The sequence below is a fragment of the Mobula birostris genome, chromosome 1 (genome assembly GCF_030028105.1).
Source record: "Mobula birostris isolate sMobBir1 chromosome 1, sMobBir1.hap1, whole genome shotgun sequence".
NCBI lineage: Eukaryota > Metazoa > Chordata > Chondrichthyes > Myliobatiformes > Myliobatidae > Mobula > Mobula birostris.
In genome coordinates this window covers 199,899,648-199,917,967 of record NC_092370.1, presented here as the reverse complement: position 1 = coordinate 199,917,967, position 18,320 = coordinate 199,899,648, and the positions used below count along the sequence as shown (strand labels likewise).

The window sequence follows — 18,320 nt, the reverse complement described above, 5'->3', positions numbered from 1 at the left end:
ATACTCCTGTCAGAGTTGGAGCGGATTATTAACATTTCTTGACCATCAGGGACTTTCTATTCTCCTTCCCTACCAGTACTTTCACCAAACACACTCAAAGTTAATTTTTTCCCAGGATAATTTATAGAAGATAAGGAAGTCTTGCCAGAAATGTACACAACTATGAATGAATTTTAAAATAAACCTAAATGTCTTGAAGTTTTGTGTTGCTCATGGAAATTACTAACACAAGTGTTCAAGTAGAATTGTTGGTGAGATTTGGCCCTCAGACTGAACGTTTGATATTGTCAAAGGAGGGAGGAATTCTGAATTGCAACCACTGAGTAAACATTCAAGAATGATAGTCCAACCTAAATCTCTTAATGGTATTAAGTATTGGGTGCCATAGTAGCAGATCAGTGAGCACAACACTATTACAGTTGAGGGAGTTTGAGCTCAGAGTTCAATTCCAGTGCCATTCTGTAAGGAGTCTTGCATGGAATGTGTGGGTTTTCTCTGGTTTCCTCCCACAGTCCAAAAACATACCGGGTAGGTTAATTAGTTATTGTAAATCGTCCAGTGATTAGGTTAGGGTTAATCGGGGTTGTGGCATTGTTGAGGCTGGAAGGTCCTACTCCGCACTGTATCACCAAATAAAATTAAAAATAAATCAAACGAACAATTAAAACAGACCAATAAAGATGATTAAAACATCCACCCTCTGCAATTTTACCTGGGATGTTCATCAGATTTTGCACAGGCCAACAGCACCGCTTCATGTGATAAATCTGCCATGGTATGATTAAGAAAGTTACTCAAATGAATTGCGTGGTGTATAGAGGTATCATGGAATTCTACATCTATAGCATTATCTTGATCATCACTGTAGCAGCGAATAATACCAATGGAATTCCACACCTAAAAACAAACAAGCATATTACAATGAAGAAATACTGTGACTTAAAAGTTAACATTCACAGTGTTTGAAGCAAAAGTGTTAAAAAAGAGTGACCTTGGTTCAGAGCACATTAATTTCATACACAACTTTACGCACAATACAGGATTTTAACTCATGCATCATTGCATTTCAACTAGAACAGAGGTTCTAAATGAATTGCAACATCATCTTAACAAAGCAAAGAAGCATGACTATAGTTCCATGACTAGTGTCAAATATAAAATCTCTTTCACTCATTTATTGGAAACTGCTTTGTTATATCCATTACTTGAAAGGAACTGATCCTGTATTACGCAAGTAAAAAGCTACTTTTTATAAAAAATCCCAAAAACGGTAGTCAGGGACACTTGCTACTCAAAAAATTCTTTTGGTCCACTTGCTCTCTACTGCCTACATTAACGGCCAAATCAACAGAGTTTTATCAACATAACATACCTGGCACAGTCCTGTCATTTTGTGTCCAAACACGATTTAACAAATACATTATGGTCACACCGCTAAATTCCATCAACTAAGCCAAGAAAATTACAGCTGTACCTCATCTATAAGCTCAGGAGTGATACAACTGAAATCTAATTGTGACCTGAAAAGCCATCAGTCTCATTCAGCACAAATCCAAATTACCTCAGAATCGCAATGAAATGCCCACTCACATAAGACCCATAATGAGTTTTCATGATCTAATTTAAGCAATGTACACCAAGCTTATTCAGTGAAGGAATGGTTTGCTTATGTCAAAACAAAACCTGATGCTGAATAGTAGCTACAGAATAAGGTAAGATGGCAGTGTGCTTGGTCACAGCAACCTCTTACGGGTTCAACAAATGGTGCAAATGTTTGTCTTAAACATTTTTCTTGTGATGGCAAGACTCTGTTGGACATTGGTAATACAAAATACTACATCGGGTTCATTGCTGAGACTGATGGTGGGGCAGCTGTGTGGCCTCCGTTGTTGCGCAACAAGGTCCCCATGCTGAGATGTTACCTGTTACAGCCACCTAGGGGAGGAGGTGCCAGAGGCAATCTGGGAGGGATCAGGGTGTGCTGGAATCCGTGCTGAGTTGCAGGCTGGCCTTCGCAGGCTGACTCTCTTGTTGGTGCAGCTCCCCGAAAGACAAGCTGGACTGCCTTCATCCGCGACTGACCCAGCGCGAGAGGAGGAACTTTTCGTTCTTGCAGAAATGTGGTTCCAGTACAATATCCCATGCACCATTAATCTTCAGAGCATGCCATTCAGAGACTTGAGCTAATATTATTTTGTGACTGTATGTGCTATAACTACACGTGCTGTGTGCGACTTTATGTACTGTGTTTTGCACCTTAGACCCAGAGGAATGCCGTTTCATTTAGCTGTATACATGAGTACGGTTGAATGAATTTGAATCACAAATCACTGCCTTAACCATCAAATGTCAACAACATGAACATCTTTAGTGGATCTAGAGATCAGTGAACAGCCAAGTGGTAAACAACAAACATAATTACACACAATGATCATACATACATTCTTCCTGCCAACATAAGGAACCAGCGTTAGCTGTAAAAATACGAGGGGCATTGGGACTTTGCAGACCTCAATAGTGGGTTCAGTTTGGGTATTACAACAACTAAGCAGCATTCTGCAGAGGCAGAAGAAAAATGAACCACATGTAAGGCGCTAATCTGCCTTCATAACCATCATTCCCGAGACCCTGAATTGCAGTATCCAGTAGCACTTGGTCTGCCCACTGCTTGTTTATTGCCTCATGTTTGAAGATTTGACATAGGTCCAAAGGAGAACTTCGAATAATGACCAAAATGGGAACGTAACTGGCTTCGAAGGATAGATATGAAAAAATGATCATTCCCTCAGATCAGTTCTTAATTCTCTTGAAAGAAAGTATACTAAATATCACAAAACTGTGGCATCCTAACCTATTGGCTTTAGTCAGCATCTACTTTAAAACTGTGTCCAGGAACAAATGTAAACATTTTTGCGCAATGAGAATGCTTTCACTGGTAGGAGAATCTAGAGCTAGGAATTACCATTTAAAAGTAAGGGATCCTCCATTTAAGACATGCAAGGTCAAGATTTCCAACTAAGAGAGTTGTTAGATTTTAGAACTCTCAACCTCACAAGGCAGTGGAAGCAATCTTTGAATTTTTTTTAAGACAGAGACAAATGGATTTTCAATATGAAAGGATTCCAGGGTTATAAGGAATGCAGAATTGAGTTTATAATGAGATCAGCCTTGATTTTATTGGATGGAAGAGCATGCTCAAGAGACTAAGTGGTCTATTTTTGCTCCTATTTACTATGTCTGGATATGCACATGCTTGGCAAAGTTGATAGTACTGTCAAGAGTGAAGGATCATCTCATTCAAAATTCTGCCCAGAAAAGGCAAGCATGTACCAAAGGCAACAAGTCCAACCTAAGGGCCAGGTATACGTAGGATGGTTGTTTATTTTGTATTTCCTATAAGATAGAACATAGGACAATACAGCACAGTACAGGCCCTTCAGCCCACAATGTTGTGCCGACCCTTAAACCCTGCCTCCCATATAACCTCACCACCTTAAATTCCTCCATATACCTGTCTAGTAGTCTCTTAAATTTCACTAGTGTATCTGCCTCCACCACTGACTCAGGCAGTGCATTCCACGCACCGACCACTCTCTGAGTAAAAAACCTTCCTCTAATATCTCCCTTGAACTTTCCACCCCTTAACTTAAAGCCATGTCCTCTTGTATTGAGCAGTGGTGCCCTGGGGAAGAGGCGCTGGCTATCCACTCTATCTATTCCTCTTAATATCTTGTATACCTCTATCATGTCTCTTCTCATCCTCCTTCTCTCCACAGAGTAAAGCCCTAGATCCCTTAATCTCTGATCATAATGCATACTCTCTAAACCAGGCTGCATCCTGGTAAGTATCCTCTGCACCCCTTCCAATGCCCCTACATCCCCCCTACAGCGAAGCGACCAGAACCAGACACAGCACTCCAAGTGCGGCCCAACCAGAGTCCCACAGAGCTGTATCACCACCCTGCGACTCCCAAACTCCATCCCTCAACCCATGAAAGCCAACACTCCATAAGCCTTCCTAACCACCCTATCCACCTGTGAGGCAACTTTCAGGGATCCATGGACGTGTACCCCCAGATCCTCCCCACAAACAAAGTTTACCAGCAATGGTGCTTACCATGAACCTATGTGAGAGGTGAGAGGGTGTGGAACACGGCTGAAAAGGCTTTTGCTTTGGTGTTGGCAATGGTCCAGTGTATCCAACAGAAACTGGTGCTGCTTGTGCAATACTAGCATGGTCGTCATCGTCATCAGCCACTTTACCTAGGTGGATGGGAGATCCAATATCTGAAAGAAATTTATGGTTTAAAAGTGTGATTGAAACATTCCTATGCTTCACCCTCTGCACTATTACAAAATAAAAACCTGGTGATTATAATAACTGTAGTCTCAAATAATTATATTTATTTTCATTAAATATAAAGGATTGAAATAGTTTCCTTTGTTAATGGATCAAATATCTCAGGACATATTCTCTGGCACACTTGGGAAATGACAGAAGCTGAACCACAGAAATTGCTCCTACTTATTTCCTCTATGGAAAACTGTTCTTGAGTACAGGCGACCCCCGGGTTAGAGACATTTAGGTAACAGAATTTTGCCTTTGTAGAATTCACAAACCATGGCTCAAAAATTTGAAATACAAAATAAAATTTGGTCTCAAGAAATCTGTGCCAAAAAAACAATCAGTATCAACTGCATTTCTTGACAGTTGTGCAAACAAAGCAGCTTCACTTTAAAAGGAATAAATAAATCTCATATGGACTTTTTATTTCAGGAATGCAACCAACACACCTCCACCAGCCACAACTCCATAATCATTAACTGGTTTTTGTGTGGAGCAACTACATCAGTGCATGTCTGAATATTATCTGGGTCTTGTGCATGTAGGTATGGATTGCCTCAATTTGAGGATGTTCAAATAGAAGCAGCTTTCATAGAAACCGCAGCAAATATCCCCACTTCTGGCCTCATAATGGGAAAGGATTATGGATGAGACAGCAGAAGATGTTGAGCTCAGGACAGTGCCCTTATGAACACCTGCAGTAACGTCCTGTAACTATGATGATTCCTCTTCAATAAAGACATCTATGAATGAGGTAGGACTCTAACCAGGCTTTACCCCCTCCGCGTGCCTGTTGACTTCAATTTGACCTGGGCTCCCCAGTATCAATTCAGTAAAATGCTGCCTCACTTCATGCATGCCAATCTTAGGTCCACATCTGGACTAAGGTTGTGATAAGATCTGCAGCTGTAACCCTAGCGAAGCCCAAACCAGTCAATTGACAGCAAGTGCCTTATCATAGCAAATTAGTGTCACTTTCCACGACTTTGTCAGTGCTGGACAGAACACCAATCATATGATTATATAAGCAGATTGGATTGGTTTTGCAATTGTGGACATATATACCTGAGTAATTTTCTACCTTAGTGAATAGTTACCAATGATGAAATCAATGAGTATCAAGGGGAAAAATAACGCTTCTGCCCCATGTGTAGGTAACTATTGGCATAACCTTGGTAGAGGGGTGGTTACTTTTGGTGTAACATCAAACTTCCATCACCAAGAATGGGGATGTTCCTCAACATTCTTCTCCCATTAGTTGCTTAATTATCTATCACCATTTATGACCAGATTTGCCAGGCCAAGAATCTATTCTTATGGGAATGCATTAATTGTACTGCAATTTCATCAGGCTGACGCCTTGTTTTCTTGGTATATCTGGTATTACACTGGCATGTTCCTACATACTCCTTGTTAGAGCCAAATACAATTGTTGGGCTTGATTATAATGGAATAGTGCCAGGCCATGATTTTACAGATCGTGGTAATCCACATTTGTCTAGTTAAGGGTCTACAGCTGTTTCAAGCTACCATGTCTGACTAAATTCTGCCACACCTCACAATCAAAAGATATCCTTACTGCTAAGTCATTTGCATAATGTTTCTTAGCACATTCAAAAAATTTTCAAACTGGTTACAGAAGTACATATTCCCACACAAGAAGTTGTGCTCATTTAAAATCAGTAGTTCCAAATGCAAGGAAACAGAAAATATATTTTACAGATATAGTAAGATGGATTTCTTTTTCCCCCTTTAAAAAGAACTGTTAAATCGCTATTCCTGATTCTTTAATCAAAAAATGACTTCCAGTTTACTATTCTTCACCACTGTGGTTTAAATTATCATGAATGATGAGAATAAATTAAAAAAGCCAAAAGGATAGATGCAACACACACAAAATGCTAGAGGAACTCAGCAGGCCAGCCAGCATCTATGGAAAAAAATACAGTCGACATTTCCGGCCGAAACCCTTTGGCAGGACTCATCTTTGTCTCTTCTGAAGATGGATGCATTGATATTTTTACAAAAAAAAAAATCATTGCTCCTCATACCATGCGAGTTATCATCTTCAACTGCCCGATGATATCGAGACCGGTTGACTATGCCCATCACATCGTCATCTTCATCATCATCATCTGCTAATGGATGCCTTATTGGTGATGGCTGTGACAGATAGGTTTCTTTTGTTGTCAAGTCACCACTTTCTTCATCAAATAAATCACCCACTGTAGTAGCAGTGGAATGCGAAGTCAATCCCTAAGCAAAAAAAAAACAATCCATTAATGTATAGTAACTGATTTGAGCTGAAGTATTTGAATCTTTAATAAGGTACCGTGGATTCCAGATAATTGGAACACATTGGGATAGTACATTTTGACCCAATTAGGCAGCTGCCCCAATTAGCCAAAATTTCATGGAAATGATTAAAAAGGTATTTAAAAAAGACAAATTACAGTTTAACTGAGTAATAAATTATGTATTTAAATGAAATACAGAGCCAATTAGAACTCTACCAATATTACTACAGTACTATAAAACTGTGTATTAGTTCCTAATAGTTGTCAACAGAAGAATTCATCCAGTGAATATTACCACGTTCTTTTGATTATTGTAAATTAACAATTCTTTGTAGTTCCTAATATGTTGAAGTGGTGAAATTGTTTCATTTTCACTCCTGGGCATTTCTGGCACCTCCAAGCCCGAATGCTTGAAACCGCAGTGAGCAAAACAATTCTGAATTGTTGTATTACTTATTTCTTGCCAACTATCAGTGACAAAAATCACTGCTTTTTGAACACAAACACATGCAACTGACACCTTTTAAAACTGTTTGCTCTAAGCATGGTGTAGTGTCTAATGGCCTCACAAAAGCATGTAACTAATGGTAACAGTCTCCTGTCTCAATTAAGTACCATAGTGTCCCAAATAAGTAAATGGGATCTCGGCTATTTTCTCAATTAATTTTTGTTCTTTAAGAGTTGTCCCAAATAAGCAGCTGCCCCAATTAACCAATGGCCAAATTAACTGGAATCCTCCATGTTTTTAAAACAAGCAATAAAATCAAAAATGTTTATACAAAGGCAGCAAAAGCACTTTAGAGTGTTGAACAAACACTTGTTAATTAAAGTTAATTAATATAACAATTTTCTGTCAAAGTAAGAGAATAGCAATAACACATGTACTTAAGCATACATGCACTAATATAAACACACAATATTTATGAAAGTAGATTTAGTACAAAGGCACAATTAAATAAAGGAGCTTTAACTTTATTTACCATTGGTTACCACCTCAATAGCATGTTTAAAAAGGACACGGCATAACAACACTAAATTACACAAGGAACTAAACACTCTGTTAACATTCTTTCCAACTTACTTTACTGCTAACATCTGCCCAAATCCCTTCAAACATCCCCAAATTTCCTTCAGAATCCGTATAAGCTAGATTTCCTTTCAAAGGGTGCCATGCCATTGCACATATTCGATAAGCCTTCTCATGCCGCAATCTAAGGAAACACATTTCATAACACTTAACATATCATATTTGACATTTAACAACTCTTTTGAAAGACAGCAAACATACCAGCTGCAGAAAAAGAAGTTTTATTGCTGAAACAGCTGCAGTGCCCCCAGGGTTGTGTGCTGGGTCCATTGCTGTACGCTCTGCTCACACATGATTGCAGGACCAAGCATCTGAGTAATCTCAGTCAAGTTCACCGATGACATGACAGTGGTGGGGCTCATCACCAACAACAATGAGGTGGCCTACAGAGAGCAGGTGGAAGAGCTCTAAGCCTGGTGGCAGGCAAATAACCTCTTCCTCAATGTCATCAAGACAAAGGCAATGGTCATCATCTTCAGAAGAACTCACACCCCTCTTCACACATCAGCAGTGAAAACTATAAGCAGTTTCAAATCCCTAGGAGTGGATATATTGCGCAACCTCTTAAGGTCCCAGAACACTCTCTACACAATCAGGAAAGCTCACCAACATCTCTGCTTTCTGAGGAGACTGGAGAGCTGGACTATGCACATCTATACTCATGTCCTTCTACAGATATGCAGTAGAGAGCACCCCAACATGCTGCATCACAGCATGATGTGGAAACTGGACTACGACAGACAGAAAGGCTTGCCAAAGGGGAGTCAAAACTGCCCGATGCATCACCAGCACGTTTTATTAAGGAATGAGGCTTAGAGTTGCAAGGAGTGAAAGGTGGTAAGTGGGTGGGGTGATATTTCCACTAGCAAAGTGAATAAAAGTGACAAAATTATCTGCCTATTATCACAAGAACAAAGAGGTAGAATGAAAGTTCGAGAATTCTACAAGTTCTAAACCACACATGATAAATAGCCCAATATCAGTATGGTTTCCTTCAGAGGAGAACTTGCCTAACAGATTGGTTGGAATTCTTTCAGGAAGTAACAAGCAGTTACAAAGAGTCAGTAGATATTGTTTACTTGGATTTTCAAAAGGTCTTTTGAAGGTGCAACACGTGAGGCTATTGAGCAAGGTAGGAGTCCATGGTAGTACAGGGAAAGGTAGCAGCATGGACAAAAGACTGGCTAGCTGGCAGAAGGCAAAGATTAAGAATAAAGGGGGCCTTCTCTGGTTGGCTGACAGTGACTAGTGATGTGCCACAGAGTTCAGTATTAGGTCCCCTACTTTTCACGTTATATTTTCATGATCTGGATGATGGAACTGACGGTCATGTGGCCAAGTGTGCAGATGATACAAAGATAAGTGGAGAGGAAGGTAGTGTTTAGGAAGCAGGGAGTTTGCAGAAGGACTTGGACAGACTGGGAGAATGGACAAAGTAGCAGATGGAATCTATTGCAGGGAAGTGTATGGTCATGCCCATCGGTAAAAGAAATAAAGGTGTAGTCTACTTTTTAAATGGGGAGAGAATTCAAAAACTGGAGGTGCAAAGGTACTTAGGGAGTCCTAATGCAGAACTTCCCTAAGGAGTCTTAGTAGCAGTTAGTCACAGAGGCAGTCGAGTAATGTAAAAATTTACAGTACCAGCGACCAAGGTTTGATTCCCACAGCTGCCAGTACAGTAATGAGTTTGTACATTCTCTCCATGCCTGTGTGGGTTTCCTCCAACATTCCAAAAAAAAAGATATACAGTTAATTTGTCACTTGGATGTATTTGGGTGGTGCTGGCTTGTTGGACCAGAAGGACCTGTTACTGTGCTATAGCTCTAAATAAAATAAAATTAAAGTAAGGAGGCAAAGTAATGTTTGCATTCTCTTCAAGAGTTCTTGAACATAAAAGCAAGGATGTAATACTGAGGCTTTACAAGGTGTGGTCATAAGTGCAAGAGATTCCGCAGATGCTGGAAATCTTGTGCAACACACAAAATGCTGGAGGGACTCAGCAAGTCACAGGGCATTTATGGAGGAGAACAAACATACAATGTTTTGGGTCGCGACCCTTCATCAGGACTAGAAAGAAAGGAGGAAGAAGCCAGAACAAGGTGAGGGTGGGGAAGGAGTACAAGCCAGCAGGTGATTGGTGAGGACAGGTGAGGGAGACGGTAGGTGGGTGGGGGGGGGGGGTGAAATTAGAAGCTAGGAGGTGACAGGTGGAAGAAATGAAGGGCTGAAGAAAAAATCTCACAGATAGGATGGTGGATTGTGGAAGAACATGTCACAATTTTCCACACTATATTCCATCTAACAGTCTTTTGCCCATTCACTTAATCTATAGCCATTCGTGATTTCTTTAGAACATATTAACCTATTTATTTTAGTATAATCAGCAAACATGGCTACAGTACTTGAAGTGTTTTTAATCCAAGTAATGAATATAGATTATAAATAGTTCAGGCTCCCAGCATTAATCTATAATACCAGCCAACACTAGATGCTGGCTGCCAATCTGAAAAAATGACCCACTTATCACTACTCATAGTTTTGATTTTAACTAGTCACTCCCCTGCCTTTGACATTGCACATTTCCGATCATTCATGAGTTTCCAGTCCTCCAGAGTATAGAGAGCCAATAGGGAAAAAAGGTTTTCACTTTATCTCAAACCTTTACTCTTAGGGTAAGCACATAGCCCCAAATTTCAAGGTTTCCAGCTGGGGGAAACAACTTCACAATATCTACTGTCGTATCATAGATTTCTGATAAATTTCAAAGTTTTAACCAATGCTCAGATTTCCTTTAACAGAAAAAAAAAAGAGATCTAACTATTGCACAATTCAGTACGAGTTCGTATTCTAAATTCACAAATGATAACAAAGTTTCACAAATCAATAGCCGCATAATACCTTTCTACACATTTTTTCATCTGTACATTCCATACTGCCATGGATCCATCAATACTTCCAGCAGCTACATAATCACCACATGGAGACCATGATACAACATTTAATGGCTAGAGGAAATAAAAAGAATATAATTTATTCATGTAATTCTTGAAAAGATTGTCTATTATGCTTTTCAACAGTATCCAAGTCTCTATGAAATAACTTTCAATTAGCAAGAATACTTTATAACATAGAAATACAAGAGTATTTATGAAACAAACTCTTTCCTCCAGAAACATATTTCCATTATTTTGGTTAAAACATTGATTTTTCTATGATATTCAGAACAATAATGCTATTTTCAATTAAGTATTTAAGTTGAGTTAAACTATTCCTGCTTCATGAAATCATTTTCCTAATGTATTACATGCATATATATTTTCTGCTGTTATATCCAAGAAAACTGCTTTTAATTTATATAAGGCTTACCATCGTAATGCTGTCATCTGAAAGATTGGCAACATTTTCCCAGGATTCTCTTTCATACAGTTTTACAACTTTTTCGACTGGAACAGCCAAGAACTAAGTGCATGTACCAAACAGAGAATAAAAAGTTAGACTAAAGAAAACTTTCAGACATGCTTACCTTATTAAATATCAAAACGTAATATCCCAAATCTGTTCAGTCTCTGCTCCTTTAACCTATTTTCAAAGTTTATCAGATGAGCTCTGAAGAAACGAATCACCATGCTTAAGATGCTTAAGACACAGTGCACATTGTTCAAGATTGATGATTTGCAGTAAATACATCCTCTTTAGAGAACTGTTTTTCACTTACAAATATTAACAATATCCCACTTATCACTTATAACCTGCTTCAGATGAACGGCCATCAAAACTTGGGAAGTGCACACTACAACATTGTGCAGCTAGGACAACACAAGCTAAAGCAATTTGAAACTATTTACCTTTCCAGACTTTGGTTGCCACTCAAGTCTACAGATGGATGTAGCACGGTTCACTTCATTGAACTTGGTTAGCAATGGCCAACTGGATGCAAGTGTCTACAAAGCAGAACGGTACTTTAAGACGATTGCCAAACCTATTAAACATGTCATGTTGTAAATCACATATAAGCAACTTGAAATACTTGTTTCTTTTCATGAAAAAACTTGGGCATATCATGGAACATTCTATCAAGACCAAGGAACTGATTGTGGATTTAAAAGGAAGAGGAAGTTGGGAGAATACATAACAAGCCTCACTGAAGGAGCAGCAATGGAAAGGATCAGCAGCTTTAAGTTCCAGTGTCAGCATCTGAAAGATTCAATCCTGGCCACAATACATCAATGCAATCATGAAGGCAGCAAACCAGTGGCTCTACTTTGTTCAGAGTTTGAGCATATTTGGTATGCTACCAAAGACTCTATCAAATTTCTACAGATGTAAAGTGGAGAGCATTCTGACTGCTTGTATCAGAGCCTAGCGTAGAGGCTTCAATGCACAGGACTGTAAGAAGCCACACAGGGTTGTAGACTCATCATGGGAGCAACTATCTCCACCATAGGGGTCATCTTCAAGAAACAGTGTCTCAAGAAGACGGGATCCATCACCAAGGATCTTCACCATCTGGGATATGCCCCCTTGTCGTAACTACCATCAAGGTGGCACCTTAGTAGCCTGAAGGACATTATCCAAAACTTTCAGAACTGCTTTTTCCCCTTGCCATCAGATTTCTGGAAGGCCCATGATCAATACCTCATTATTCCTTTTACTTACACAATTCATTTACTTTTGTAATTTATATATCTTTGCACTGTTCTGCAGCATGAAATTTAACATCGTATGTCAATGATAGTAAATCTGATTCTGACTTCTACAGATGTGCTGCTGAAAGTGTCCTCATGTTGCATCAGTGGAAGGCATGGCAATTCAAAGGCACAAGAACATAAAACATGAGGTGCTACCTCAAGAACACAAAGTTCAAATTCATTCTAGATTAACCTCAACTCTGACTTTGCATGGGACTTAGATGCAGATTTCTCAACCTCAATGAGTCAAATCATAATTTTTCTTCAGAACATTTTAAAGAATAACACAAATGGCACATTTTCGTTCCTAATACTGATCACGTAATGTAAACTATAAGACTTATCCAACTAACCTGATCAGATATTTTCCAGATACATACTAATCCATCACAGCTGGAGGAAGCCTGAAAAATAAAACACCTTGAGATTATTATGAACAAAGCTACTGAAGTATTGAACTGCACAAGAGTTGTAAATATTGCATGCCACTATCACTTAAAATATCAAAAACACCAAAAGCAAACATTGTAAACCTACTCAGGTAATATAAAGTCTACCACAATTATTCCATGGCTGAAGCAATTCAAGGTGCTACTAAAGATTCTATGTGAATCAAGTGATTTTAAATTAATTACCAGATACACATCCTTTGGGTCAAAAGTCACACTGAGAATAGGACCATCATGACCCCGAATTGTCTTCTGTTGACTATTGTCTTTAACATCAATGATCTTTACCATAAAATCACTGCAAATTGAAGACACAATACAAAAACTTGAAGCAACATTCATAATTCAATTGAAGAAAAATAGATCATGAGAACATAAGAAATAGCAGGCGTTCTGTTTAGTTCACAGTGCTAACTGCAATGAGATCAGATCCAATCTTGTACCTCATTACCATTTTCCTGCACCTCTTACATGTTGTTAATATAGTTACCACAACCACTTCTTCTGGCAGCTCCTTGCATACACTGACCACAATTTGAGTGAAAAAGTTGTCACTCAGGTTCGTATTAAATCTCACCCATCTCATTTTGAGCCTACGCTCTTTAGTTCTTGATTCCCAAAACTGGGAAGAAGACCAAGATCCTTCACCTTATTTGTGCCTCTCATGATTGTATATTCCTCTGTAAGATCACCCCTCTTTTTTCTAAGCTCAAATGAAAAGGAGTCCCAACTTGCTTAACCTTTGTCTGGAACTCAGTCCCTCAAATCCTGGCAGCATTCTTGTAAATTTCCTCTGTACTCCTTCTGGTTTAATAGCATCTTTCTTATAGTAGAGTGACCCAAAACCAAGTATAACATACTAAATATAGCCTTACTAACTTCTTGTTCAAATGCAACATGAATGTCCCAGCGTCAACACTCAATACCCTGACTGATGAAAGGCAGCATATCAGAAGCCTTCATCATCATCCCGTCGATCTGTAATGCCACTTTCAGAGAATCATATACTTGTACTCCTGGATCCTTCTGATCTATAACAAACCCCAAAGGCCTAACACTGTCTAAATTCTACCTTCATTTGTTATCCCAAAATTCAACATCTTGCCCTTGGCAAAATTAGCCTCTATTTTCCATTCCTTGGCCTGCTTACCCAGCTGATAAAGATCCCTTTGCAAGTATTGATTCACTGCCAATAACACCACCTATTTTAATGTCCTACAAGCTTACTTAGCATTAACATATATGACAATTAGCAATGGGTTCCCTAGGGAACACCATCAGTCAGAGGCCTCCAGTCTAAAAACCTGAATTCCATGTGATATAACTTTCCACAGCAGTCCACAATGTGGAATCTTTTCAAAGGCCTTACTGAAGTCCATATAGACCACATCTACTACCCTGCCCTCATGACCTTCTTGGCTACTTGTTCAAAAAAAAAACTCAATGAATTTGTGAAATGTGGTCTCTGACACAGAACTGTGCCAACTATCCATAATCAGCTTGTCTTACCAAGTACTTGCATTTCCTATCTTACAATCAAAGTACCTCTGCTGGGGAAACATCATCACTACACCTACATATCAAAACTCATAGGAATCTGATTTGTCCTCTCGTTCTTCTGAACAATGAAGAGAATGGGACCATCCTTGGTTCTTCTGCCAAAACAAAACCATACCCCTCCCCGCACCCATCCTGAATCACCTCAATCAATTTAGTGAAACCCCAATGCCTCTGTGGGCAAGAAGACTAGTACTGTACACAATGACTTCTTTGTGATCTTATTAGGGATCCCAAATAATTTCAGCACCATGTCTTTACACATTGACTAAAATCCTTTTGCAATAAGAGTAAATTAACCATCAATCTTCCAACAGTTTGCTGCTCCTGCATGTTAATTTTCAATGTTTGATGTACAAGGACAACCTCTAATCGACAATACTTGTCAGATTCTCAACTTTTTTTCTACTAAAGTGAGTAATCTCAAAATTTTTATCATCATCAGTATGTCACATCCACATGCTTAGGTTGTCTGTGTCCACTTGATACCTCCCTACATCCCCTTTGCAACCCACACTGCTACCTGGCTTTGTATATCATTAGCAACCTAAATACATTTAATTTGGCTCCCTATCAATATCATTGACATGAATCATTATAGCATGGGGCCCAACACTGATCCTTGCTGCAAATCATTTGTCATGCCCTCCCAACCTGAAAATAACCTATTTCTACTCTCTTATCTATTAATCAATTGCCAAAGCATTCAAATAGTCAAATCAAGTTTAATTATCATTCAAACCATACACGGATACAGCCGAATGAGATAGTGTTTCTCATTCCCATCTATTTTGTTTTATGATCCAAACACACCATACTTAAAACCTCAAAATCTCCAATAAAATCCCCCTTGATTACTTTATCCTAATTACAGTCATCCTACCTTGTTATTACTCTTTAGGCACCTATAGATAACACACTAATGTTTTCTTCCCATTTATGTTTCTCCGCAGTACACAAAACGTTTCCAAGCTATGATCCTCCTCCTCTCTCCACTTATATCGAGGCTATCCCTCCTCCCTTTCCATTTCTCCTGTCCTTTCTAAGAATTAAGTATCCTGGAATACTTAAATCTCAACCATACATCACCCTATAATCACATACTCAATACTAATTAGATCATACATATGAATTATGTCATCAGTTTATCAATCTCGTTACTCAAACTGTATACATTCAGTTTACATAGCAACAAATGTGAGTTTTTACCTTTTTCCTCTTATAAATCCAACTGGTATTCTCCTTTCTTATTTGCTTTCCTTTTCAGACTAACTCTAATTATAGATACTTTTTGCCTCCTGCACTATCATTTTGTCCATCAAATGCCTTGACCAATTTATTTCCTTCCACGATTTAGTTTAATGCCTTACCTGTAGGCTTCGTTATTTGATAGATTTAAATAAAGCATATTTCAAAGGGACAGATCCCCCCCTTCCTTAGTGATAGGACTAGTGGCCCATGAATTGAAATCCATTTCTCCCCTCCCATTTTGAGCTACATATTCAACTTTCAGATCTTACTGATTCAATGCCAATTTGCATATGACTCAGGTACTAATCCAGAGATTATCATTGTATTTGTTTTTTTTAAAATTGGATTCTAATATTCCTTTAGGAGAATCTTTTTTTTGACCCTTCTCTTTATCCTAATCTTCATTAACATAAATAATAAACAATAATTCACAAAGTCAATAATAGCTATTGACTGCCATCTGCAATCGTTCCTGCTGCCTCCAGAAATTGTGCAGTTGATTTCAAATTTTTGAAGAACTCTCCACCAAAATCAAGAACAACTGGGGAAAAGTTGTTGCAATATAATGAGGAAATAACAGGCAGGGTAGACAAAGAAGAGTCAGAAGATGTTGCATACTTGGATTTTCAGAAGGCCTTTGACAAAGTGCCGCACATGAGGCTAATAAATAAGATAATGGCTTAAGGTAGTACAGGAAAGATGCTTGCATGGATAGAAGATTGGCTGACCGGCAGGAGGCAAAGAGTTGGAATAAAGGGGGCCTATTCTGGTTGGCTGTAGGTGACTAGTGTTGTTCCACAAGGGTCAGTGTTATATGTCAACGATTTGGATGACAGGATTGATGGTTTTGTGGTCAAATTTGCAGACGATACAAAGATAGGTGGAAGGGCAGATAGTGTTGAGGAAACAGGGAGTGTGCAGAGGGACTTGGACAATTTGGCAGAATGGGCAAAGAAGTAGAAGGTAGAATATAGTGTTGGGAAGTGTATGCTCATGCACTTTGGTAGAAGAAATAAAGGTGTAGACTATTTTCTAAATGGGGAGAAAATTCAAAAATCAAAGGTACGAAGCAACTTGGGAGTCCTTGTGTAGGATTCCCTAAAGGTTAACTTACAAGCTGAGTTGGTGGTAAGGAAAGCCAATGCAATGTTAGCATTCATTTGAAGAAGACTAGAATATGTGAACAAGGATGTGATGCTGAGGCTTTATAAGGCAGTGGTCCAACTGTACTTGGAATATAGTGAGCTGTTTTGGGCTCCTTGTCTAAGAAAAATGTGCTGGCATTGGAGAAGGTCTAGAGGAGGTGCACGAGAATGCTTCCGGGAATGAAAGGGTTAATGTTTAAAGAGCATTTGATGGCTCTGGGCTTGTACTTGCTTGATTTTAGAAGAATGAGAAGAGATCTCATTGAAACCTATTTAAAGGCCTAGATGTGGAGAGGATGTTGCATATAGTGGGTGAATCTAAGACCAGAGCACACAGCCTCCATATACAGGTACGTCCATTTGGAACAGAGGTAAGAAGAAAAGTCTTTCACCAGAGGGTGGTGAATCTCTGTAATTCATTGCCACAGACTGCTCTGAAAGCCAAGATACTGAGTATATTTAAAACAGAGTTTGATAGGTTCTTGATTAGTCAAGCGTCAAAGGTTATGGGGAGAAGGTAGGAAAATGAGGTTGAGAGGGATCATAAGTCAGCCACGATGGAATGACAGAGCAGAATCAATGTGTTGAGTGGCCTAATTCTGCTCCCATGTCTTATGGAAAGTCGGCTCCAGATCACGATCATTTCTCCATTATTACTTTACCTGGATCCAGCAGCAACAGTAGTTGCATTGTTATTGAAAACAACGTGGTTTGCTTCGGCAGTGAAGCGAGTTAAAATTCCATCTGGGGAACCATCAGGGAATGAATTTACTTGAACAATATTGTTAGAAACAGTGGTAACAAGCATTCCATTCTAGAAGAAACAAAAATATTCATTAGATAATTAATGTCTCAAATGCAAACCATTTTCTATGAACATAAATCTCTCTAGATATAGTGAAAATGAAATGCCACATGGCAGTACCCTGAGATATGACCATAGAGATTCTCAAGGCAGCTATTTCCTGAAAAAATCATCTGCATCAAAGTGATGTTCTGTTCCATTTCAACACCAAGTTCATATTTGCCATACGGTATTTTAAAACAGTGGTCACAGAATCCATTGCATCAGAGGTAGAAACCAAACAATGTACAAGTGCTGCAGTTGCAACTGATTTCTGCCATCTGGGCTAACTCTGCTGCCAATACGGCTTTACTGTTAAATGCATCAAGGATGCCACAGCTCGTCAACAATCTGTTCTCTAGCTGGTTAATGGCTCACCCAAAAAATACTGTTGGATGGTGTAAAAAATTATAGGACAACCTAGAGGAGAAGAAAAAACAAATAGAGGTCATGGTCACATTGACTTCAACAACTTGATTTAAAAAAGCCAAGAGGTCCAGCAAAATGAATTGAGGAAACTACATAACATATTCAAGAGCAGAATCTCTAAGATTACATGCCATAAAAGACATGCTAACAGCTATTAAGAGTTTGAGGAGATTTGGCAAGACTAGGCACAGAACAGGCAACTGCTTTGCTATTTCAAGCTTCTGATTA

General features: G+C 38.9%; 1 protein-coding gene across 5 annotated transcripts in view; it reads right to left on the bottom strand.

Moving 5' to 3' along the window:
- Nucleotides 1–18,320, bottom strand: part of wdhd1 (WD repeat and HMG-box DNA binding protein 1) — an 88,801-nt gene that overhangs the window by 47,736 nt on the left and 22,745 nt on the right. For 4 of the 5 annotated variants that reach the window (XM_072268521.1, XM_072268538.1, XM_072268529.1 and 1 more), the window contains 10 exons: nucleotides 17,482–17,633; nucleotides 13,053–13,164; nucleotides 12,771–12,821; nucleotides 11,575–11,670; nucleotides 11,096–11,188; nucleotides 10,628–10,734; nucleotides 7,724–7,853; nucleotides 6,397–6,601; nucleotides 4,118–4,287; nucleotides 713–897 (listed from right to left, as the gene is read on the bottom strand). In XM_072268521.1, the coding sequence (XP_072124622.1) occupies nucleotides 713–897; nucleotides 4,118–4,287; nucleotides 6,397–6,601; nucleotides 7,724–7,853; nucleotides 10,628–10,734; nucleotides 11,096–11,188; nucleotides 11,575–11,670; nucleotides 12,771–12,821; nucleotides 13,053–13,164; nucleotides 17,482–17,633 (1,301 nt within the window). The remainder of the gene's footprint in view (nucleotides 1–712; nucleotides 898–4,117; nucleotides 4,288–6,396; nucleotides 6,602–7,723; nucleotides 7,854–10,627; nucleotides 10,735–11,095; nucleotides 11,189–11,574; nucleotides 11,671–12,770; nucleotides 12,822–13,052; nucleotides 13,165–17,481; nucleotides 17,634–18,320) is intronic. The other variant, XM_072268547.1, reaches the window with a different exon arrangement.